The sequence below is a fragment of the Danio rerio genome, chromosome 7, assembly GCF_049306965.1.
Source record: "Danio rerio strain Tuebingen ecotype United States chromosome 7, GRCz12tu, whole genome shotgun sequence".
Taxonomy (NCBI): domain Eukaryota; kingdom Metazoa; phylum Chordata; class Actinopteri; order Cypriniformes; family Danionidae; genus Danio; species Danio rerio.
The window spans coordinates 72,298,641-72,324,406 of NC_133182.1; the positions used below are offsets into that span (position 1 = coordinate 72,298,641).

The 25,766-nt window shown below is 36.2% G+C and overlaps 3 protein-coding genes across 19 annotated transcripts in view; 1 reads left to right on the forward strand and 2 right to left on the reverse strand.

The window, feature by feature from the left end:
* The window catches only part of ampd3a (adenosine monophosphate deaminase 3a), a 32,853-nt gene extending 26,343 nt beyond the window's left edge, over positions 1-6,510 (reverse strand). For 5 of the 14 annotated variants that reach the window (XR_012382822.1, XM_073907528.1, XM_073907524.1 and 2 more), the window contains exon 1: positions 3,525-3,605. Coding sequence is in view for 5 of the 14 variants with exons in the window: in XM_073907522.1 (XP_073763623.1) it covers positions 6,088-6,165; positions 6,406-6,415 (88 nt within the window). In the remaining 9 variants the exon portion in view is untranslated. Of the gene's footprint in view, positions 1-1,669; positions 1,772-2,707; positions 2,833-3,197; positions 3,294-3,524; positions 3,606-6,087; positions 6,166-6,405 lie in introns of those variants that run through there. The other 9 variants (XR_012382821.1, XM_073907523.1, XM_073907526.1 and 6 more) reach the window with 4 other exon arrangements.
* A 6,225-nt stretch (positions 6,511-12,735) lies between these two features.
* adma (adrenomedullin a) lies at positions 12,736-14,932 on the reverse strand. The gene is made up of 4 exons (NM_001326709.1): positions 14,814-14,932; positions 14,313-14,416; positions 14,105-14,218; positions 12,736-13,993 (listed from the first exon to the last, which is right to left on the reverse strand). Exons 2-4 carry the CDS (start codon positions 14,402-14,404, stop codon positions 13,684-13,686), a joined length of 516 nt encoding a protein of 171 aa, NP_001313638.1. The 5' UTR covers positions 14,405-14,416; positions 14,814-14,932; the 3' UTR covers positions 12,736-13,683.
* Positions 14,933-22,466: 7,534 nt separating this feature from the next.
* Positions 22,467-25,766, forward strand: part of sbf2 (SET binding factor 2) — a 288,988-nt gene continuing 285,688 nt past the window's right edge. For all 4 annotated transcript variants that reach the window (XR_012382813.1, XM_009303601.4, XM_009303602.4 and 1 more), the window contains exon 1: positions 22,467-22,597. Coding sequence is in view for 3 of the 4 variants with exons in the window: in XM_009303601.4 (XP_009301876.1) it covers positions 22,543-22,597 (55 nt within the window). In the remaining variant the exon portion in view is untranslated. The remainder of the gene's footprint in view (positions 22,598-25,766) is intronic.

The following is a 25,766-nucleotide window of genomic DNA, read 5'->3' on the forward strand; positions in this document are numbered from 1 at the left end:
TACCCAATTCACCTGTACCGCACGTCTTTGGATTGTGGGGGAAACCGGAGCACCCAGAGGAAACCCACGCAAAGGCAGGGAGAACATGCAAACTCCACATGGAAACGCCAACTGAGCCGAGGTTCGAACCAGCAAACTTCTTGCTGTGAGGCGACAACACTACCTACTGTGCCACTGCCTCGCCCCAAATGAATGAATTACTCATTCTTTACTTGTTACAAACCAAACACAAAAGAAATATCCGTAAAGAAAGCTGGAAACCTGTAACCATTAACTTCCACTGTATTTGTTTTTCCTACTATTGTATTTTATGGTTATTGCTTGATTGTTACTCTCATGAACACGCATTCTATACTATACAGAAGAAAAGAAATTGTTGAGTCAAGTTGTTTTTTTTTTTTTTTTATGTGTCACAAAGCTTGATAAAATTCTTGTGGAACCAGTGAAGGCATATAACCTGTTTTGAGGATGTTTTTTTTTTTTTTAAACTTTGAGTGGTGACACGGTGGCTCAGTGGGTAGCACTGTTGCCTCACAGCAAGACGGTTGCTGGTAGGTTTCCTCCGGGTGCTCTGCAAGTCCAAAGACAAGCGATATAAGTGTATTGAATAAGCTAAATTGGCCGTAGTGTATGTGTGTAAATGCAAGTGTGTGTGTTTCCCAGTGCTGGGTTGCAGCTGGAAGGGCATCCACTGCGTAAAACAAAAGCTGGATAAGTTGGCAGTTCATTCTGCTGTGGCGACCCAGGTTGAATAAAGGGACTAAGTCGAATATGAATATGAATAATGAATAAATGAATGAATGAATAAAACTGTTGCTGTCTATTATGGATGAGAGAGCTCTCAGATTTCATCTAAAATTTCTTAATTTGCATTTTGAAGATGAACAAAGGTCTCAAAGGTTTGATATTATATGAGCTTCAGTAATTAATAACAGAATTTTCATTTTTGGGTACACTAATTGGTTAACCCAACATTATCATTGTTTTAAACAGATTTTTACCCAGTGTAAAAGAATGATTGACACATATTTTTGCCTTGGGTTATGAAACGTTGTTTGAGAGCAGTGTTAGCCACACTTTTGTGGTGTCAATTCCACATTGTGGACCCAAATATGTCCAGTGTGAAACGGTGTAATGTTAGATTGTTATAGATGGATATTATGGATGATATTTCAGTGTCTTCTAGTCTCTTGTTTTAGACGGGCACAAGAACAGCCCAGATTGGATTGAATTACATTTACAGTCCATGAATAATCCATTCAAGAAAGACTTCTTATCCTCAAACAATTAGCTCTATGAAGATGCAAAATATTAGCACCAATATGTAAACATGATTGCATGCTGTGTTCATCCAATCAACATCACTGACACGGCAAACATACAAATAAGAAAGTTAACCTGGGAGTTTAAGAACATGCAGTTTTAAACATCAGCTTACCAACTAATCCAGCATTTACAGTTAACCCTGGTTAAAGTATGAACATTAATAAATGTTTAAGGTCACTTTATATTGATGGTTCGTCTGTTGAATTTAAGTTACATGCCAACTTAGTGGGGGGTGGGGGGGGGGTGATAGAAATTAGGCAGATAACGTTTATATGTTCATCTTAATGGCAACTGTGTAAATAATTATCGATAAGATGCTTATGATAAGCCGTTGTTTGTTTACCTTCAAGCTTTGCGTGTGCCCGTGAAACAGCCCATGAGCGCCAGAACACACATATCATGTACATCTCGACATGGCAACAGGGTTTTCAGCGCTGTGTTAGCGATCTCTGGGTATTCTGCCATTACTTTAATCCAGAACACCGGCAGAGTTGTTGTCTCGAACACTGTTTTAAGGCCGCCGTCATTTACGATCTCCAGCAATTGGTCTACTTGCACGGACATGCTGGATTCAGCTGGTTTGTTGACAAATGGGTCACGTATCCATTCCCTAGCCGTTCGTGGGTCCTTTGAGGTTGGGAAGTAGCACTCAAACTCCTTTAACAGCGAAGACTGATGATCGGGCACCAGCTTGCTGAGTGAGGGCGCAGGCTCAGTCTCACACAAAATCCCCGCTAATGTTTGAAACATGTCCAATATGCCTCAGTTTGGCTTTAATTGCAGCTAATAACTTAAAGATAATTAATTCTTGTGGCCCGGTACTGATTGATCCACGGACCGGTACCGGTCTGCGGCCCGGGGGTTGGGGACCACTGAGTTAAATGTCTGTTGAAGGAGCAGTATCAACAGATATTAAGCAGTCTACTAATACTCAAACAGACCATCAAAATAAAGTGTTAGCATTTTAAAACATGATTCTGTTTGTCGTGTGTTTAGAATAATCCAGGGTTAACAAGTTCAAGTGTGAAAAGCCATGTAGAGTTACCACATAGCTACCACAGGCATCTAAGAACAAGACAGAAGCTGTGTGTCATGAAAGTGGAGCATTTTACATCTCGGTTTACTGATTCAGAAATGAGCCTCCCATCTTTTATCACACAAGATAATCAGCTTAAGATAATATCTATAACATACAAATCAAAGTGTCGAGGCTGCGGAGTGGTCACTGATCTCAAACATCCCAAGACCAACAGTGTAGTCATTTTACCCTGTCAATGTACCTACAGCACCTTTAAAAATAGTTGTGAAATAAGCACACACTGCTACTCTACTGTCCGTGGTGGCCTGACATGCACAGCTGTGTGACTGCTGCCATTCTTACCTTCAGCCCCAGTCAATGCCATCTTAACTTCGGCTGTTCTTGGCGGCCACACTTCAGATGTGTTATCAGCTATATGTTTGTGTGTGCATGCGTTCGACACGGGCCATGTCCAGTCACACTCTGCCAAACTGCTGTTGTCTGACCTCTGTTTTGTTTTCTTGGGGTGGTCTCTCCCTCACTCTCTCTCTCTATTTAAAGAGGTCGAAAGCCTCACGTCCACAGAGCTACTAATCCTTTGAATATGTCACCACCGCCTGTCAACAAAAAAAGTGACCCTGGATCCTACTGAGAACCGCGTGCATACTGAACCTTGCTCAATCCATCCCCATCACATACATAGATACATACATTTCTCAACTCTTTAAGCTTTACTACATCACTCTTCCACCCCATAAATCCCCGAGCTGATCTCCGAAACACAACGTCAATGGAATCTGTAACCAAAAGAGCATCCCCCCACTAGAACAGCCCCTCTAATCCCAGCACTGACCTTGCTTTTAGGCACATATCATTTCAGCCCCAGATAAACAGTCCTACATGGAGCATCATGTCACTAAAAGTCCTGAGGTAATCACCCCCTGAATCTGACACCCCCCGCTTACCTCAGAGCTTACATCTGAGTGTTGACAGAAAGGGAGCTGTTCGTGTTGTCCCAAAGCATGGGAGCATGCCTAACATCTATTTGTATCACATCCATTTGAAACCATTGAGCAAACAAGCCATACAGCTCATTGTCTTCTCAAACACAGCATGATCCACTTCTGCATATACACACACACACATGGCCTAATATAGACTGTAAAAGCAAAGGGTTTACCTGTTGTCCTTTATGTTTCGGTAATCGTTCGGTAATGCTCCAACTGCAAAAACCCACCCAACCAATGCTGTCAGACCAAGTGCGCGTGGCAGCCTGACCTGAAACTTGGAGACAGGTCACGTGGACGCGCTACAATCCTAGTGATGTGTTGGGTATTATTTCAAGCTGCTGGGGCGGGAGCTGGGGGGGAGGAACTGGAAGTGGATTTGTCTGTACGGAATTAAGGTGCAGCTTGAATATCTCTCCATCTCTCCCTCGTATCGATCATAGGGACTTCTGGATCATGTGACACTCGGATTTGAGGGTCTGTGCGGTGCAAAGCTTTATGAGAGATTAATGCAGTACGGGCAGGTCTTAATGGCTTCAGCTTCAGAGTTGATGAGTATATGAGCTAAACCTCAGCTGCTCAGCTGCGATCTGTAACATAAGCTGTGCAAGTCTGTTCAAGGGCCTTGCTACAGTACACTGAGGCTGTAAATGCTTGTGTAAATAATGAATGGCTACCACTCTGTTTTCTTGCACCTGTGGGTCTGTTTGATGAAGCACCGACTGCACAAATTATATCGGGTTGTATATTAGCATTTGAGCATCAAGCTAAAAGAGTTTAACAAAAGAACACCCTTTGTAAGGACACGACTTATCCTTATTTAAGATATTTTAGTTTGTATTATATAAAATCAGTAATTATACATAGCACCAAACCCCACCTCTAAACCTAACCGTACTCAGGGACAAGAAAAACGTACAGTACTAAAAGGTTACGAATTGCTGTGAGATAGCCTTGGTATTTGTACACTCACCGGCCACTTTAATAGGTACACCTGTCCAACTGCTCGTTAACGCAAGTTTCTAATCAGTCAATCACATGGCAGCAACTCATTGAATTTAGGCATGTAGTCATGGTCAAGACGATCTGCTGCAGTTAAAACTGAGCATCAGAATGGGGAAGAAAGGTAATTTAAGTGACTTTGAATGTGGCATGGTTGCTGATGCCAGACGGGCTGGTCTGAGTATTTCAGAAACTGCTGATTTACTGGGGTTTTCATGCACAACCATCTCTAGGGTTTACAGAGAATGGTCAGAAAAAAAGGAAAATATCCAGTGAGTGGCAGTTCTGTAGGCGCAAATGCCTTGTAGATGCCAGAAGTCAGAGGAGAATGGCTAGACTGGTTCGAGCTGATAGGAAGGCAACAGTAACTCAAATAACCACTCATTACAACCGAGATATGCAGAAGAGCATCTCTGAAGCTTGACGCAGATTGGCTACAGCAGCAGAAGACCACACCGGGTGCCACTCCTGTCAGCTAAGAACAGGAAACTGATGCTACAATTCACACAGGCTCACCAAAATTGGACAATAGAAGATTGGAGAAACATTGCCTTGTCTGATGACTCTCATATTCTGCTGCGACATTCGGATGGTAGGGTCAGAATTTGGCATCAACAACTAAAAGCATGGATCCATTCTGCCTTGTATCAACGGTTCAGGCTGGTGGTGGTGGTGTAATGGTGTGGGGGTTATTTTCTTGGCACCCTTTGGGCCCATTAGTACCAAATGAGTACTCAAATGGCCTCTACAGTCACCAGAACTCAATCCAATAGAGCACCTTTGGGATGTGATGGAATGAGAGATTCACATCGTGGATGTGCAGCCGACAAATCTGCAGCAACTGTGTGATGCTATGAATAAATAAATTTTACTGTGATTAGGTTAACTCTATTACTGTGAATTTCCTCTTCACTTTTTTAAAACAATAATATGATAAAATGCATAAAAATAAGTTTTGAGGTTAGCATCTTGAGCTAAAGCACAAAGTTGTGGAAATGTCAATTCTGTAAGTGAAAAAAATAACCAAATCAAATGTTCCCTATCACATTTAAGCATTCTGCATTATTTTACATTAACAATGTATTCAGTTTACTATACTTTAAAATATACATTTGTTTTATGTCATTGCAGTTTAAAAAAAGTTCATGTAAAATGGTTGAAATGTGGCCACAATTCTTGATTTAAACATGCACTGTATAATATATACAGTAATACCTCTTAGTGCTTGCTGACGTATGTAAAGACTACCGTGAGAGCAGTGCGAGATTCAATCTTCAGTGCAAATCAAATATTTCCGAAGGAAATGAGTATGAGATAAAAACTTTGTTAATATAGTTGGAGAACAATTTGTAGCTGGGGTGCAGATAGGAATCAGAGGACCAGTGTTTGTACTAATCTTAATCTAAAACTGCTAGCTTTTCTCTTTTACTAATGAAACTATTCTACTTCATTGCCATTTCACTGTGTCATACCAACATCTAACTTGTACTTGTACAATTAAATCATATTGCTACATCACTATCTCCTTAGAATGAATTAAGTAGTGTTTTGGATTAAGCAATGTTTCTTTTTAGGACTCTGATAACATTCATTGTTTCTCTCATTTGGTAAGAATCAGACACAATTTCTGCACTGAACAATTATTTGATAAAAAAGGGTTGCAATGACAAAAGAATCCCATTAAAAACAATTCTTGAAGGAGAATATGAAGATAGGGATATGATAAAATCTCACCCTTTCCCAAACATGGACTGGAGAGCTGCTTCGCAATGGGTGTCTGGAGTCTTCGCATCATTTCCTGTGTGCTCAGGCCTGGAGCATAGCAGAAATGATCGATGAGTATTTCCTACATTAGTATTTTTAAAACAGATTTAATGCAGTTTTGTCTCTTTTTCACCATTAATAGATTGTTGCAAAAATAACAATAATAAATGATAACAAAACAGTCAAATGTATGATATTAATAAACATTGTTACAATTACTGAAGATCAAGACAAATGTACATTGATTAGTATCTGGATAAATCTTAGTAATCTTATTGAAGCACTTACCCGGCTGCATATCTTACAGAAATATGTGTCCTCTGCTGCTGCACTGCAATTATAAACCCATGAAGTTCTCCCTGGAAAGAAATGACAGGGGAAAACAACATGCTCAGTTCTGCCCCCCAGTGATGCCTGAGATATGGCACGTCAAATTGACTTCACAGTGAGAAAGAGACTATCAGAACATCAACCAGTCTTCCACCTCACATCTACAGTAAGTGTCAAATTACATTTACATTAAGATTTTTTTTTCTTTAAGAGATGTTTAGCTTTTTAAGTAAGTAGATATTGGTTTAAAGAGATGTATTATGTGTTATCGTGCTGACATCCTTTCTTCCTTTGTCATAATTCATTATTGCCCCCTTGTGGGGATGTGTACAAGTGTCCTCGAATAACAATAGTGTTAAAAATGTATAGATGTAATTATTTTCGTAATTCGTGCCCACATATTTTTGACCCCTTCAATCAGTCTTATTAATTAATTAATTAATTAATTAATTAATTCATTCATTCATTCATTCATTCATTCATTCATTCATTCATTCATTCATTCATTCATTCATTAATTCATTCATTCATTCATTCATTTATTTATTTAAATGTCTAAATATATGTTGATGCAGTTTTTATTTTCGTTTCAGTAATAATATGGAACAATATTTATATTTTAGATTGTGTTGATTTAATGATTATGTACAATACAATAAAAAAGTGTTGTTTTTTGGTCTTTGAGTGAATGTATTATGTGAGAGAGCTACTGTAGATTTGTTTCCCAAACATTAATGGATTTGTACTGTAAACCTTAAAAAAAAGTAGAGCATTGTAGAGCAAAATAAGTAGCATTTTTTTTCAGATTCTATAATCTCTACAGATTTTTTTTTCTTTCAAGAGTTCACACTTAGCTGATAATCAATAAAGCGTATTTGGCATGCTGTCCCGGGAGAGAGCCCTGAGCTCGTAATATCCTCGAGCCCGGGGCTCCCTCCCGTTAGAAGGGCGAGAGGGGAATTCGAGGTCAGGTAGGTCTCGAGAACTCCCCTGCTTGTCACCGTGAGAAGTGTAACTCAGGTTGTATTGGGTGATAATTTGTTTTAGTCGATTGCTATGGTTTATGTTTTTGGACGGTGGGAGGAAACCGGGGAACCCGGGGAAAACCCACGCGAACACGGGGAGAACATGCAAACTCCACACAGAAACACCAACCAGCCCGATGGGTTGGACTAGCGGTGTTCTTGCTGTGAGGCAACAGTGCTAGCCACTGGGCCACCGTGTCGCCCGATCAGAAAAAGTGGGAGGATGTAGGGGTGGAAGGGGGGGAGCTTCAAGACGAAGATGACTGGAGTGGAAAACTCAGGTTATTTATAATGCTTCCGTAATCATCTAATAGGGCTGATTACGGAGCTAACAAGGAGCCAGCCGTGTTGATTATAAGCACGTGATCCTCTCGAAATTAGTTTATGAATAAACCACACAAAGTTCAGCACAGAAAGGGTAATCAAAAAAAAAAAAAAAAATATATATATATATATATATATATATATATATATATATATATATATATATATATATATATATATATATATATATATATATAAAGTCAATCATATGAAAGCAACTGATACTATTGAAGCCATTTGATTATTGTGAACCCATTGTCATGTTCAAGCGATCATGTTGCCATCCAAGACCTGTAAAGTGATGATCCCAAGGTTTCATAATCCTGGACCAGGCCGTATCCTAAGCTGATGCTGTGGTCATCATGGATGAATGGAGTGCATGAGACTGATTCCTGAAAAACCACCATGACAACGAGTTCTCGTATTGATCCTGTGGGCCAGCCTGAACTTCCGCCAGTGCCCTACTCAGCCCTGCAGCTTCTCCACGATGGACGTCCAGCTTCTCTTCTTCACCTAGACTGCAGCTACACACAGGAAATTTGGCCAGAAGAATAATGGTCGTGCCCAACAGAGCCTAGTTTCTCTCGAGTTTTTTTTCCCTTCACTTTGTTAATTGGTGAAGTTTTTTTCCTCACCACTGTCACCACTGGCTTGCTTGGATCAGGACTTGTGGAGCTGCGCTTCGGTGGATTTGCTCCACAGTGTTTGAACTTTCAGCAGTAAAAATGAAACCACACTGAACTAAACTAAACTGAACTTCAACTCTGAAATCTGAACTTTACTAGAAATATGTTAAGCTGCTTTGACACAATCTACATTGTGAAAAGCACTATATAAATAAACATGAATTGAATTTAATTGAATTTAAGAAAGTAGTCTGAGAGGATTTTAGCTTTGTGACTTGGAAATAATAATATAAATCAACCAAATTTGAAAGACGTCCATCCTCCCTTGTATAAAAGATTTGTCCTACCTTGTAAGATTGTCCTACCTCCCATTCAAAAAGTAGGTAGCACATTTTGATGACGCATAGGCCCGTAGCCAGCCTGGTGAAAGGGGTGGTTCTTTTTTTCTCAAAAGTGGACCTTTTTGCAGATATACACCTTAGTTTCTATTTAACTATGAGATTTAAATACTGCATTTTAGTATTTTTTTTTTTTTTTTTGCTGGATTAGCTAGTCAGATGTCATCATAACCACACTTTTTGATGTACTAAAAATATTTCCTAAAGAATTGCAATAAAAAAATAAAACAAGACATATTTGTTACATCATATATCATTAGGAAAAAAATAGCAATCTGTTAAAGTTTTAAAGTAAAAAAAAATTTGTAGCCTACTGTCATTTACAGTTTTTCTCAGACGCTTTGGTGAATTTCTCAAAATATTTACATTTGCACAACAGTTAATGCAAACTGCAAAACAATGAGTGCAAACTGCAAAACCTAGCTGATAACCTGCAAAACCGTGTCACATGCTCAAAATGGATAGTTCATTCCTCAAAAGCAAGTATTCATATCAATCAAAGTGTCAGTATCATCAAAATGAAAGGTCCTGACACCATTGTTTATGAACAAGATAGTCAAATGGCTTAGTCATGTTTTCATTATGACACTTTATTCTGTACATTTTTTCAATGCAAAAAAAGTCAGATTTTGGTGACACTTGCTGAAAATGCTCTAGACAGCACTTTGTACTATTTGCACAGCCATTTAAAAACTACAGTAAAGTTAGACATCACTATATTTAGTGAGGCATCTGAGTACAAGACACTGAATATGTATGTTTCACATTTTTACTGCACATGCTCTTTACAATCCTAATTTATTCACAGCATTGTGCAAAAGAATAAACACACCCTTATTTACAACAAACATAAACTCCCTTTGGGTAGAGCTGTGCACAACTGTAAACAATATTGCAGAACATATTGTAACTGAGCCTATAACATACACAGGTCTGTAAATCATTCATCAAATTGTTCAATTTTAAAGACATTTTCAAGAAAATAAAGATTAAATTGTTTTTTATGAAGTTTGCTTGACCGATTTTGACATCAAGTTCAACATTTTTGTATGTAATGACTCAAGTAATGTAAGGAGGACTATTAGTTTTATATTGAATGACTATTCAGCATTTACAACTTTAGTTCATTTTGACTGACATGACATAAGCAGATGATAATGTTATAAACAGCAGAGAGTTGTATGAAAGCAATTGATGCATGTCCAAAAGCATTTGCAATTTCTTGAAAGGAATGAGAAACTGCTACTAGGATGTGCACAAATGACTAATTGTTTTGAGAAATGCATGACCTGTTGTGCAAATGTAAATAGTGTTGTGAGAAATGCACCAAAGCGACTGAGAAAAACTGTAATAGACAAAAACAAACCATATTCAAAAAGGCCAGCACATTCAACTTTCCTTAGTCACAACTTGGCCATTTCATAATAATAATAATAATAATAATAATAATAATAATAATAAAACAATAATAATGAATTCTTCAGAATTAAAAAAATAGTACATTTAAAAATTCCTGGATATTAACAATAGCCAATATATTTTTGTGTGCTTCTGGTGCTTCACACCTTTTTATTGCTCGTTTTTATTTCAGAAATAAGGTCCAAGATTTAGAATAAAGTTACCTGTAAAATGTTTTCTCTGTTCAAAAACAATACAGTAGTGAAAGAAGACTTCTCTGACAGAAGATTCCGTTTGGTCTTAAAGCCTTTTTCGATGAATTATTTTTATTATTTATGAAGGCACAGCAGTCAAAATAGGACAAATGAGCTCATATTTGGGACAAATTCTGGACCTTTGTCAGTTAGGGGTGGGTCCTCCGAACCTCCCAGCCTCAAAAACACAGACATGACGGGAATATATATTGACTATAAATATTTTAATTATATATTAAATATATTATATAATATTAAATTACATAAAATATATAAACGGACAAATTTTGGACCTTTAGGCCGTTCGAACCACTCGAACCCCCCTGGCTACACGCATGAATATGCTACCCCTCAGATTTTGCTACAAGTGTAAATTTTAATGTGTGATATGAAGCTGTAATATCGCACTAACCTACCTAATCTACACATCAGAACTATTCAAATATAGTGTTGGTAGCATAATCTGATGGGTATTAGGCAAATAACTAACTGTCCAGCGCATTCAACTTTTCCCAGTCAGAATTTGGCCATTTCAATTACAAAAATAAAATAATAATAATAATGTAGAGCTTTACACTTTTCTAGCCTCTCTTGTAAAAAAAATTAAAATAAAAAAATAGAAAAAAAGTAAATTTGAAAATTCATGTAACAACAATAGCCAAAATAGTATTATTCAACTCCATTTTACTATGGGCCGCTTTTGGTGCTTTTCGGTTTTTGTTTTTTAAGAGTAAGGTTCAAGATTTGTTTTCTCTATTCAAAAACAATACAGTAGCAAAAGATGACTTCTCTTACATCAGATCTTGTATTTTCTCGCACAGCTGGATGTTGGACTCATGAAAAATGTATTTGTTAGCATTGGACAAAACTCATTAGCTAAAGTCACACCGAAGCGGATTCAGATTGGTCTTAAAGCTTGGCATAGCAGTCAAAATAAGACAAATTAGCTCATGAATGGGACAAATTCTGGACATTTGTCAGTAAAATGTTGACACTATTCAAATGTCACAATAAAAAGTGATACTTATCACACGTTCCAGTATTGTCCACCAAAACATATTTCACACAACGTTGATGATATATTCGGTCATTAAATTGGTTAAAAAAAAATCTAAATATCCAGACTCCAAAGTTTAAAAGAGTTGTGTTCATTGCTGGTCCAAATTCGCTGACAGAAGTGGTGAAGATTTATGAGGTGTCGATGAATGAGGGAGATGGCGTCAGTCCCAGAACACATTTGCAAAATCTTAGCAAAAGCCCGCCAACTTAAGTAATAATCACCACAAGGTGGAGCTAGAGCATTAAAATAAGAAGACAAGATGAAGACCGCGTGCCTGCGAACGTTTTCAGCCACAAGGTCGGAAATATGATTTATTACAGCATCTGACCCTCTTGAAAACACCTTAAAAGTTTATTCAAACACTCATTTTGAAGAAAAAGTCCAAATGTTTCACTTGGGGCTTCAAATATTTCAGCAACCACAACATTTTAAGGGAGTGCCTATTTTCAATTGGCAGCTAAGAAAAAAAAAAACTTGCAAGCTATAATTGTTCACCTGGGGAGGTAAACAGTGGCAGTATGTCCAGTAGAACACGGAAAAAAAATAGGCTATTTTTAGCTTTCTGACATCACAAACATGTTAGCATTTCATACTAATCAAGTAACACTAAATACCTAAGCTTTTATAGATTTAAAAACATCTAAATTTTTGATGAAGGCAGTTTATAAATAAAATTCAGTAGCAGAACCGTCTTTGGTTTCAACCTGTATTCAGTGGACACTTGTTAAATTGAGATTATCAGTGTTCTTCTGTGTACGTGCTCATTTGTGATTAGCATCATATGGTGCTTTTAAATTAGGGTTACAGGGGTGCAACAGTAAAAGAGTGCATTTCAGAAGTTCCTTCTCATTAAGATTGGAATGAAAATGATGTGTTGAAGTGGAATGTGGTATGGAGCGCCTCTCACCTCTGCTCTACATCCAGAAACCCACCCCATGTAGAGCAGCCATTAAACACAACCCTAGCCCACTCTTCCTTCAGAAACAGATTTCTCCATCTACTACCTACTACATCTAGAGAAGGTATTGAAACAGAAAGCACTTGGCACCCTGTTTGCCCTCCAGGCCCTTTAACATGTAATAACCCAGACCAGGTGTTGATCATCTGTCTGTCCACTTGGCAATCCGGACGAGAAACAATGGAAAGACTTTCCTTTTACTACCTTCACTTCCTTTGGAACAAACAGACAAGCTCCCGAAGACGTCAGCTTTAATTGTATGCAAAAGTTTATTGAATGACAACATTCACATTTCACAGAAACACACAAATAAAATAGATCCCATTTTACACACACACACACACACACACACACACACACACACACACACACACACACATATATATATATGCATAAAAAAGTTATCCTATACCACAGCTTTTTGACATGAATAATATATATATAATGCTACCTTCAATGCCCCTAATATTTTTGATCCCTGTACAAAAATAGCTCTCTGGAAGTAGTACAAAATTATATAAAACAATTAAATAGTGATATTCTTCACAATTTTCTTTTCAAATATACATATACTCGCAATAATATTAATAGATAGAAGTAATAGATTGCACATATCTCTTTACAAAAAACAACGACAACAATGTTCAAGTAAGTTCGAGTGCAATCCTTGTGGACATATAACCAGTTCTAATAACCAATTCAATCAGACGATCATCCTGCTTACAGTGTCCAAACGTGCGACTCCAAATTAGAAACACCCTCATTGGCATCTTCAAAGTCGTTCTCTGAGTGTGTATTCCATTCTGGAATCTTGATTCTTTCCCTGTTATGTCCAAAGTCTTTCAGGACACAGTGACACTGGTCTAGCACAACTAATCCCACCGGCTTGATTACCAGGACGGCAGTCCCAAGAGAGGAAGTTCTGCTTTTCCCTGAGGCCAGTCCACTTCAGTGCAATGATATCTTGCTTATATCCAAGGCACACTTGTTCAGTTGCTCCATTTGCCTCCCTGCTGCTATTGTTTCTTTGCTTCTCTTTGTGGAGTTCCCCATCGAGGGCAGCCTTCAGGAGACTGGATTGCTCTTCCAGTCGCTGTGCTTGGACAAGAATGCGCTGGAGAACTCTTGGCAGGAGTCTCTGTCGCCAGGCGAGCCTCTGTCGCCGCGTCCCCAAGTGCTCCCACCCCGTACGCTCACGTCCGTCTGAGCAGCGCTTCCAGCTTGTGCAGCCACGATTGAGAGTTTGAGCTGCTCCACACCATCCTCATCCCACTGCCATCCTTCCGCAGTCTCAAAACTTTCTCTGGAACGGACCTTCGCCGGCGGCCATACCCGTAGGGATTGATCTTGTCAACGGGTGCATTCCCAATCTTGAGTTTGTTGTTGAGGTCATGGAGACGGTGTGCCAGCACATGCACCGTGCAGGTGCCAAGCGAGCAGCCTGATCTCCTGGACTGGTTGATGGAGTTCTTGGAGCGTTTTGCTCTAATGCTGATGTCAGTGCTGGAAAGGCAGACAAGAGAAGACGTTAATGCCTGGCTGGTATTTCTGAGCAATTCATTTAAGTTTAATGTTCTAACAGAAAACGGTGACTTGAGTTGCATTTTTTCTTACCTGGAATGTGGCCTCAAGTTGTCTTTAACGTCGTCTGGTCTGACAAACTGCCTGTTTTCTAAAGCCCTCAGTGCAGGAAGACTCAAATCCCTTTTTGATCTCTGAAGCCAGACGCTGAGTATCAAAGAGAGGAAAGCATGTCCGTTAGAAAACTTTTCAAGCAACAGTGAACATCGGTACTGAATCAAGTCGTGACTTGAGTGCTTACCTTCTTTTCAGGTCATGCTTCGCACTGTCCACGCCGGGTGCAACGGCGGCCAGGAGGCAGCAGCAGAAGATTGACTGCAGGATCAGTTGCATCTTGATTGAAATCTTAAAGGAAATAAATGAATCGTCTGTTAGACATCAACCTCCAATAGTCTGAATGCAACTCCCCTACTCTGTGCCAACCATGCTTTGCTCAGGCTTGCACAAGAGTCCAAAATCCAAGCTATTTACACTCTCATCATGCATTTATTTACTATGTCAAGCTGAGGTTGCACTTTCTATGAATAAGTAAACTTGCAGCTATGCTTCAGGTCCCCAATAAGCACTAAATGATGTATATTCTTCCAACTACATCAGGCAACAAATTCTCTTCAATAAGACTACAGTTACACTTGCCTGGCTTACATGTGCAAAACTGGGTCTCAGATTTCTTACGTAACTACAGATAACCTGTGCATTGATCCCAAGCAAGTAACAAAAAGGCATATTTAGAAATGCATACCTGTGTTGACGTACTCTTGGGTTGGCCTCAGAAGTCTGTGTGGAAAGTAATCCAAAGGCGCTTGACTTGCTGGGAATGCTGGTGCAGCAGTGATACTCTTCTAATAGTCTGACTCTCCAGAGCTGGGGTAAGTGCATTTATACTAGTAGAGATGGGAGGGGCCGAGGCTGACACACTCTCTCATCTCAGGACTTCCTCTCCGTTGCTCAAGCTGAAAATCTCAAAGTACCAAAGAGAATAAGAAAATGAAACTGGGCTTATTGATGAAATTGCTTAATCAAATTTTTTCTTAAGGAAGCAATAAACCGCTGCCAGTAATCACGGGGATTTCTTTGGGGTATGCCAACGTTACTAAAAATTAGTTTTTTTTTTTTTTTAAACAGCATTGTTGATTGTTGTATTTGAGTGTTGTCTGGGGGTATGGCAATGATCTGTATGCTCCTTAAAGATAAGAAACAACAAGTATTAACTTGTTTGATGTAAAATATTATTGTTAAATAAAAAATCATGGCCAATGCATATAAATATAATACAATATGAAAATAAAAATGAATTATTAAAGCAGTTTAACTGTTTCAACTAGTACTGAGTGAGCTTTTGGTAACACTTTTCGACAAAGACCCACTGGTTGACATCAGTTAACGCTTTAATTAATATTAACTACCAATTTGCCACTGTGTTTATTCATATTTGTTCAGTTTAGTTAATAAAGAAGCAGTTTTGTTGATTGTTAGTTCATGTTACCCCATTCATTAAATGGCTTAAGGGATTTAATTCTGGGGGAAAAAATAAACCAATGCCAGTACTTGTGAATACTTTAGAAAATGACAACATTAGAGTGAATTTAGCCTTTTTTTCTGATGACTTTTAGACCTGTGTTGTTGGCTGGGGGTACAGAAATGATGTGTGCTCTTACAAAAATAAGAAAAAAAAAAAACAATGTTTAACTTGTTTGAGGTTAAATTAATATTATATTAATGCAAAATACGAATATTAATATCTTTATGCAGCTACACGTAACACAATAACATAACAACAACATAATTTATCAAAGCAGTTTAACTGATTTAACACAAAGTATCGTGAGCTTTTGAGAACACTTTACAACAAAGACCTATTAGTTAACATCAGTTCATGCTGTAATATTACCTAGCAGTGAGCTACAGCATACATATTTATATGTGTCTTTGTTTATTTTAGTTACCAAACATTGACTTGTTCATTGCAATTACATTTATATTAAATTATATTTGCTATTACATTTATTAAAGTCAAAAATTGATGCTATTAAAGTTAACAAAGACACAACAAATGCTTCATGATAATTAATCAGTTATCTAATGCTACCTATTTTATTTTTGTCAAATAAAGTGAAATATATAGATCATGACAATACTGAATATAATTAAGCCTATACATTCATTAAGCTGATACTGATAGTATTTTCTATGCAAAAGGGTAAAACTGTCCATTCCTGGATATGTAAACACAGATAAAGAGAGAGATTTACACTTTAGCGAGAATGCCTACTGACCTTCACCTAATTTCACTTTATACTACATCAAATGACTTGAAAAATAAGCAAATAAAGTTAATATGTGCATTCGGTTCTCCATCTAACAGCCAACGTTTATTAAACGAATGTCATCTGTTCATGTTAATTACTGCAGTCTTGATTTGTCCTTATATGGAAAGATTGCTCAACATCCACACACTCTCAGTCCATATATGGTAAATATTTGCTAAACCAATATGTCATAGTTATCAGAAGGTTTGCTGACATTTGATCAGGTAAGATGGGGGAACCCATAGTGGCTGCTGGGAGGTAGCTTTATGTGTGTTAAACGTTCAGGAATGCTAGCATTACAATGAGTCACTGAACACCCTGATGGGGCTGAGCTTTCAGATATTTAACGGGAATTTACTGCTGTTGTTGTTTTTTTTATTTTGGGGTTCACTGCAATGAGGAGAGAGATTATCAGAAATGTGACAACTTTTGATATAGTTTAGTTCACTGACAACAATTACCTTGGTATTTTTGTAGTACCTTTGTATATGTTATTTATACCTAATGTTACATGTCATGGTGTCTTATGCGGCATTATTTATTTATTTATTTATTTAAGTTATTTATTTAAGGGATAGTTCATCTATAACTGAAAATTCTGTCATCGTTTACTCATCACTTGTAACAAACACAAAAGAAGATATTTTGAAAAATGTTGGACACTTGTAAGCATTGACTTCATATTTGATTTTCCTACTATGGAAGTCAATTATTACTGGTTTCTAACATTTTTCAAAACATCTTTTTTTGTGTTCAACAGAAGAAAGAAAACTCATAAAGAGTTTAAACAATCACGTGGGTTTCCTCTGGGTGCTCCTGTTTCCCCCACAGACCAAAGATAGGTACAGCTGAATTGGGTAAGCTAAAATTGACTGTAGTGAATGAGTGTGTGTGTGCATGTTTCCCAGTGATGGGTTGCGGCTGGAAGGGCATTCGGTGTGTAAAACATATGCTGAATAAGTTGGCGGTTCATTCCACTGTGGCGACCCCAGATTAATAAAGGGACTAAGCCGGAAGAAAAATGAATAAATGAATGAGTTTGAACAACACAATCTCACTGCAATTCGTAACTTTTTTATTTAGTGGCTAATTCGTATGAATTTACACGATCTCATTTGTACAATTTAGTATGAATTGCTTAGTCCCCAATGAATGTTCACTGAAAAAAAAGATGTCTGCAAAATTGTTGCAAATAATTTATATATGTTGAATTTAGACAAACAAATATAATTTAATAATCTTAAATGTTCAATAATGTTGTTTAAATCCAGCAAAAATAAAATTTTCACAACCACTTAACTTAGAAAAAAATTGTAAATCCAAGGAATCATCGTTGAATCATTTCAGTGTTGGATTTAGGGGCGGGGTTAGGTGCCACACCTCCTTTTTAAAATTGTGCATTTACATACGACCGAACTGTTTGAACTTATACGAATTAGCCACCAAACTGACAAAACGTAAAATACTTACATTTCCTTGTGAGATCAGGTGGGTTTGAACCACTTGAGGGAGAATAAATGGTGAGTATTTGTTCATTTTGGGTGAACTATCTTTTTAAACTATTTATTTATATTGGTATGGTTTATTCTGATGGCTATTTTTAAATGATAAATGTAAATATTCATTGTAAATATACGTTTATCATACACTGCTTTTCTTATTTACAGTTTTAGTCTTGTTTCTAGTCTAAAATATTCTTAAATCAAGAAATATTTTTAGACAATCAACAACAAATTAAGAGATAAGTCAAAATTAAGTGTTTTCCCCTTAAAACAGGACAAAAAAATCTCCCAATGTGGTAAGTAAAAGAAATATATATATTTTTTGTCTAGAAAATTGTTTAATTACTAACCCTCAAATAAACTCAAATAAACTCAAATAAAAAAAATTCAAGTGAAATGTGAGAGCTCCCTCATCCTCCATAGACAGCAATAGACTTGCTACAGACCGCAACTCGTCCAGAAGTCCAGAAAAATACTCCAAAAATTCTTCAAAACAGATCATGTGCTTTAAATAGTATATTATCAAACTACAAGATTACTTTTGTTTGCGCATAAAACAAAAAGAACAACTTTCCTCTTCACAGTATCAGTATTGCATGCTGTTATGGGAGCACTGTGCTCTCATTTTCTTTTTTGATTGAACAAAACCTGCATCTATTCTTTGGTACCTTTGGGTTACATTTCACTTTCCCCATTGGAAGATTACTTTTCTTATTTTAAGGGAAAAACATGTCATTTTCACTCATTATTTCTGAAAACAAAGCAATATTTTATACTTGTCTAGAAAATGCTTCGTGATTTAAGAATTTTTAGATATTTGGACAAGAAAAAAAAACAAAAAATTGTGACAAACAGCACTTTTTTTGGCTCATCTTTATTGGGGAACGACCTTAACCACATCAAAAAAAAAAAAAAAAAAAAACTAATCATTTGGTGCAATATTGGTCCCAATATTATCACGAGCCAACGAAACTACCACAAAGAACCACTGGAGAACCTTTTTTTTTTTTTTTGTAAATTACTATTACTTAATTTTTTTTAAGTAATAGCACCTCCATGCATGCATTAAAGTATTTTTTTTATAGAAAATTCAGATGTAAAAACAACCTCATATTTTGTACTGTATGTACATTGAAGATAAATGTAATAAATTCAGTACACTATTTTGTCTGTTGTAATATATATAGTGTGCTACTTATTGTTTAAAGCTTTCCGTTGAATTATGAACATCATTTATACTGCTGTGAGCCATGCAATTTGGTCAGTATTTTCATTTTAGATAATTAAGATGAAGTGTGCTTCCCTGTCTACGTTTACTAAATAAAAATAATGTGACTAAATTGTGGTCATTAGCTCTTTCCAAAAGGTGAAGATCAACCAACATCCAACTACCATGTTCTAAAACCTGCTTAACCAGTTGGTGCGAAGGGTTTTACAGTACTGTAGGAAATTTGCCACAGTGTAGTGGCACAAAATAACAACTACAATAACTTTTCAACCTTATAGTAGTAGATTAAAAAAATACATTTGCTGTTTACTCAAAATACCTATTTTAAATGAGCACAAAAAACAAGTTTTTTTTTTTTTGAGGGGAAAACTTAATTTTTTATGTTAAATCCACTTACATTTGTAAACAAAACTAACGAGTTACCTTGATTGCTGGAACCCAGCATTTTTTACAGTGTAAGTTACCATTTTTTGGCATTTAGCGTTTGTGTATAACCATAGTTTTGGAGGTTACCAAAAACAAATGTGATTTTGTAGTTATCATGGTTTAACTTGTTTCTTTTTTGTTTTTATGCTGTAAAACATGGCTAATTTGTGCTTATTGTGTTCATTAGCTCTTTCAAGGTACAGATCAACCAATAACTAAGCTACTGAACCATGTTCCAAAATCTGCTTGACCGGTTGGTGTGACAAGGGTTTTACAGTAGGAAATCTGACACAGTATAGTGGCACAAAATAACATCTACAATAACTTTTAACCTAGTAGTACACTCAAAACATAACATTTGCTGTTTACTGAATCAAACCTTATGACTTAACATAACTGCTGGAACCCAGCATTTTCTAAGTTATCTTATTTTGGCATTTCACGTTTGTGTATAACCATAGTTTTTCGAGATTACCAAAAACGATAATGATATTGTGATTATCATGGTTTAACTTGTTTTATTTATTTATTATTTTGTTTTATGTTGTAAATCATGGCTAATTTGTGTAAGGGTCTGTCTTACTATTGTGGTCATTAGCTCTTTCAAAAACAGGGGTCGGGAACCTCTTTTTAGCAAAGAGCCATTTTAATTTTTATGGCAAATGCAAATTTTTAAAGAGCCATTGGGGTGTATTTATACCGTTGAAGTCAGAATTATTAGCTCCCCTGGATTATTAGCCTCCTGTTTATTTTTTCCCCGATTTCTGTTTTAATAATTCATCTCTAATAACTGATTTATTTTATCTTTGCCATGATGGCAGTACATATATTATATTATATACATATATAATATTTGAGTAGATATTTTTCAAGACACTTCTATACAGCTTAAAGTAATATTTAAAGGCTTAATTAGGTTAACTAGGCAGGTTAGGGTAATTAGGCCAGTTATTGTATAACAATGGTTTGTTAATAATTTTGACCTTAAATACTTTTCATACTGTGAAAATTTCCTTGCTCTACTATAAATAATACAGGTTTAAACAAAACCTTGATTTACTGTATGTCCATGCACAGTTCAAAAATAAATATGAAGCATCACATGTTGAGCAAGTTCATGAATGAAAATCTGGTAAATAAACTCTTCTTTTTTTCTGAAAAGCAACACAAATTAAAAAACTTAACATTTTACTGCTATAAAAATTTACAGTTACTTCAACTGAGTCAAAATAATGTATGCAGCAACTTTTTACTTTTGGCTAGTTTTAAGGAACAAAAAGCATATTTTCCTATTATTAAGAAAATAAAGGGCAAACAATTAGCATTTTTTAAAATTAATTTTGTATTTTTAAAAAATCTATAAAAAGGGTTTCGTAATTAGATTTTTTTTTATAGGAAACTGACTTCTAGTGACAATTTTTTAAACTGTAAAATATTATTGAAGAGAGAAAGCTGGAGAGTCACGTGTTTATGGTCAAAGAGCAACATGTGGCTTGCGAGCCATAGATTCTCTACCACTGTTCTAAAAGGTGCAGATCAACCAATAACCAATTACCATATTCTAAAACCTGCTTGACCAGTTGGTGTGAAGAGTTTTACAGTAGGAAATTCGACACAGTGTCATAGTGGCACAAATTTATGTTCAATTCACTTAAAAATGTAAACAAAACTAACAAGTTTACTAAATTGCTGGAACCTAGCATTTTTTACAGTGAAGGTTACCATTTTTGGCCATTTTATGTTTGTGTTTAAGCATATAGTTTTGGAAGATACCAAAAACAAAGGTGATTTTTGTGGTTATCATTGTTTAACTTGTTTTATTTTTGTTTTTTCCTGCTGAGAAAAAACTGCTTAAGCCAGCCTGGGCTGGTTGTAGCTGGTTGACCATCCTGGTTTTAGAGGGGTTTTGACCATTTTCAGGCTGGTTTCAGCAATTTTCAGCCTGGTCTTAGCTGGTAAATAACCAGCGGTAAAGTCTAGATGGGATATGCAGCTGTCTGGAAGTGTGATATGCACGTTAATATAGCTGCATTTTTTTTTGTGACACTGTATAATAATAATGAATATTTTACAGTACTGTGATGGTTGGGTTTAGGGTTGGGGGTAGGCGGTAAGAAATTACAATTTATTGGGTAGTTTAATAGATAGTATAAATAATACTCTGTACAATTACTCTTATTACCTTACTGTGATGATTGGGTTTAGGTTTGGGCTGAGGGTAGACGTTAATGAAATACAATAAATTGTACATTTAATAAATAATATAAATTATTCTTGTTAACTTCCAGCCGCAACCATATCCAATCTAGCAACAACCATAACCAGCTAAAACCAGCTTGACCAGCCTGGTTAAAACTGGATATAGCTGGTTTTAGCCGGGCTCCTAGCCTGTATAGGCTGGTTTTAGCTGACCATCTTCTAGCCTGACAAGCTAAGACCAGACTGTAAACCCAGACTCAAAACCCTTCTAAAACCAGGCTGGTCGACCAGTTAAAACCAGCTAACCTAAGTTGTTTCTTTTCAGCAGAATTATGTTGTAAAACAACTTGTGTAAGGGTCTGTCTCACTATATCCAAAACAAAACAAAAACTGTTAAATAAAGTGGAGAAGTGTTAAAAGGTCGGTCATCACGACAAAGTATAATTATATATAATATTTTCTGAGTTGTAGCATCGCAACAACAACAACGACGCCTCATTAAAAATAGGCTATACCAACAAATCCACTTCTACTTTAAGAAAAGTTAATTAAATTAATTAATTACCGCAAACATTAACATGACATACATCACGTCCAGTCTAAGGTAAACCTCTTCAATGTATCCTAACTCAAACGCATTTAGTTGTTTATTATCACTAGTGCGAGTGAATGCAGGACCCACGCCCATGCACGGACAGCCGCCAGTCCGCGCGTGCGCACTGGCTCCCTCTGTGTCAAACATGGCTGTGCTTTTGAAGAAAGAAAAATGCTGAATTGTGCTGCAGAATTTAGCCAAAAGAGGAAACCATGGCAAGACTGGCTGATTATTTCACAGTGGTAGGATACGACCAGGAGAAGGCTGGTAAGTTGCGGTGTGTGTGTTTGTGTGGAGGAGTGTTGTGATTTATTTAGGCCGTTAGCAACAACTACTATGCTTCTTCTGCTGTGCCTCAACAGATTAATGGATGGGTTTCACTTTCTTTGACCTGCTGTAATCCGTATCAATAGGAATTACGTGTCGGCTTTAGCAGGGAACAACACTACGTATTACAGTATGCGTATAAAATATAACGCGCTTGTCTGAATGGGAGGTTTTAAAAGATTGTTATTGTTTTACTATGTGTGTTCAGCACTATTTCAAACATTTTCATTGTGTTTTCGTGTGACATGTGAGTGTTTTAACAACATCTTCTAAAGTAAACCTCAGCACACACACAAACACACACGTATTAGTCGCGTGTACATGTAAACAGTGGAAATAAACCGCGCTTTGACTCATGCGGTTACTTGCTACTATTTGTTTCCAAACCGCACGCATTGATCTCTAAATGCCGATTTAAGCGCTCATTCTGCATTGATTTACACTGTTGACGGCAGGGTTTGGGTCGGTAGAGATTGGTCCGGTTTTCTCTGGATGTGTATGTGCGGGAAGCTCTTCCTGTGTTGTGGAAAGCGGATGCAGAGGAAGCAGGACTTTACGTGTCTGAATGTGTGCGTAATGTTGTGGACTGAAGTCTACAGGTGCTCCACGCTTCTCCCCTTTACTACAGCACATGAGCATGTTTACATTCACAAATAGTGAAGGAAGGAGAAGCTCTATTAGTTTTACCCTTTAGTAGTCGCAAAAACACTTGTCTTCTTTTTTAAAACTCTTTATTCTCATTGAAAAAACCTACATGCAGTGCTCAGCATAATTAAGTAAACCCACTATTTTTAATTTTTTTTAAATTCTTAGTAAATTTAGGCAATGTATTTTGGTGCATATAAACAAAACAGATTTATTAAACAGATATATTGGAGCAATTCCAGCGTTATGGATGTGACATTTGCAATAAAAACTCTAAACATAAATTCACATAGAAAGTGTTTGTTAACATTATATTGAAACTTTTGTTTATATTTTCTAGAACAACTGACCACAGAGTTATGAAACCAGAAAAATATCAATCTGTAAACATGTTTTGTACTTTAAATGTGGAAAATAAACAAACGTTATGGATGTGGCAAAAAAAATCGGCGGGTTTACAGAATACAACATACTTTGTAGAAAATCTGTGAATTAGATTGCACGACCCAAAAGAAACACTGACAGTCAAAAGGATAAGAGTTGTCTCTCTATAAAACAAAAGTGATTGGTTTTATTCAATTTAATATTTTCACATTTATGGTGAAAAAGTGTCGTTATGGATGTGACATCTCTCCGTTGTGGATGTGACGGATGTGAAATTGAGAGGAGAAGTGAAATCTGAGAAGACAAAACTAATCTACACAGATGCTTTGTATCTACTGTTATAAAACACTAATTTGTTTACGTTATACTTAATCCAAATCTTACTTTTGTATAAATAGAATCAGCACTAAATTAAAAATAAAAACAAATGTATATTTTCAGACTATTGCTTCTGGACACTATATGACGAATACAAAACCTAATACACAAACAAACATATTTAAAACGGATTGTTTGTTTGTACGGGGTTTAAAAAAAAGAGGCTGTAAACCATGCCTAGGCCACTTCCAAAGATGGTATGTGATAAAAGTTTGTAGATTAAAAAATAGCATCTGACAAGCAGTCATTTGTACAGTTATGTTTTGTAGAAGACAAAAATAAAACAACATAGCATCTATCTTCACAAATCAGAACACAGAATCACTACAGAAAAGCATTTGTGCGTTTTGTTTGCTGCTTTCCTGTTATAAAACACTCATTTGTTTACATAACACTTAATCAAAATCTTCCTTTTGAACGAATAGAATCGCTCTAAATTAAAAATAAAAACAAATGTATATTTTCCGACTATTGCTTCGGGATAGTATAATAAGTCACGTATACAAAACACAAAATGCAAGCAAAAGGGTTTCTGATTTTTGTGTTAAAAAAGAATGTAAACCATGCCTAGGCTACATCCAAAGCTGACATGTGATAAAAATTTGTAGATTAAAAGAAAGGAATGCATAATAATTTGCATTTATCGCATATTTCCATCAGTGGGAGGCGGATGAGCTGATTAAATCCTGGTAATCGTATTTATTTATTTTTCCCCGCTGTCTTTTTATGATTGTTACTTCTTAGATAATATATAAATAAATAAAAAAAGCAAGCAGAGGCAGACTTTGCATCTCTAATGATCTTTTGTGCTAGATTTGAGACTAGGTTATGATTGACTGCGTTTGCGCTTCGAGTCACTTGGCAGGACAAAATAGGTCATGGGCTGCTCGTCACTTAGAAGGAAAGAAACACTAATGAGATATTTATGCTGTGTATATAGTATAGATTAGGACTGCACGATATTGGCAAAATAGCATTACGAGATTTTGTTATTCTGCAATATACAGTTGAAGTCAGAATTACAAGCCCTCCTTTTAATTTTTTTTTTTTTTGCTTTTTGTAAATATTTCCCAAATGATGTTTAACAGAGCAAGGAAATTTTCACAGTATGTCTGATAATATTTTTTCTTCTGTATTAACTCTTATTTGTTTTATTCCGGCTAGAATAAAAGCAGTTATTAATATTTTAATCACCATTTTAAGGACAAAATTATTAGCCTCTTTAAGCTATTTTTTATTTCAACAGAACAAACCATCGTTATACAATAACTTGCCTAATTACCCTTACCTGTCTTGTTACCCTAATTAACCTAGTTAAGCCTTTAAATGTCACTTTAAGCTGTATAAAAGTGTCTTGAAAAATATCTAGTAAAATATTATTCACTGTCATCATAACAAAGATAAAATAAATCAGTTATTAGAAATGAGTTATTTAAACTATTATGCTTAGAAATGTGCTGAATAAATCTTCTCTGCTAAACAGAAATTGGGGAAAAAATAAACAGGGGGGCTAATAATTCTGACTTCAACTGTATATTACGATACGAATACAATTTCACCAGATGGCTTGAATATTTTTAGTTGTAAAAAAATTAATAATTTTAGATTGATTTGGGATGATTCTGCAGTTGCAGTGCTTAAAATCAAATAAACAATCCATAAATACAATAAAGAATACGATGCAATTAAAATAAACTGTGTT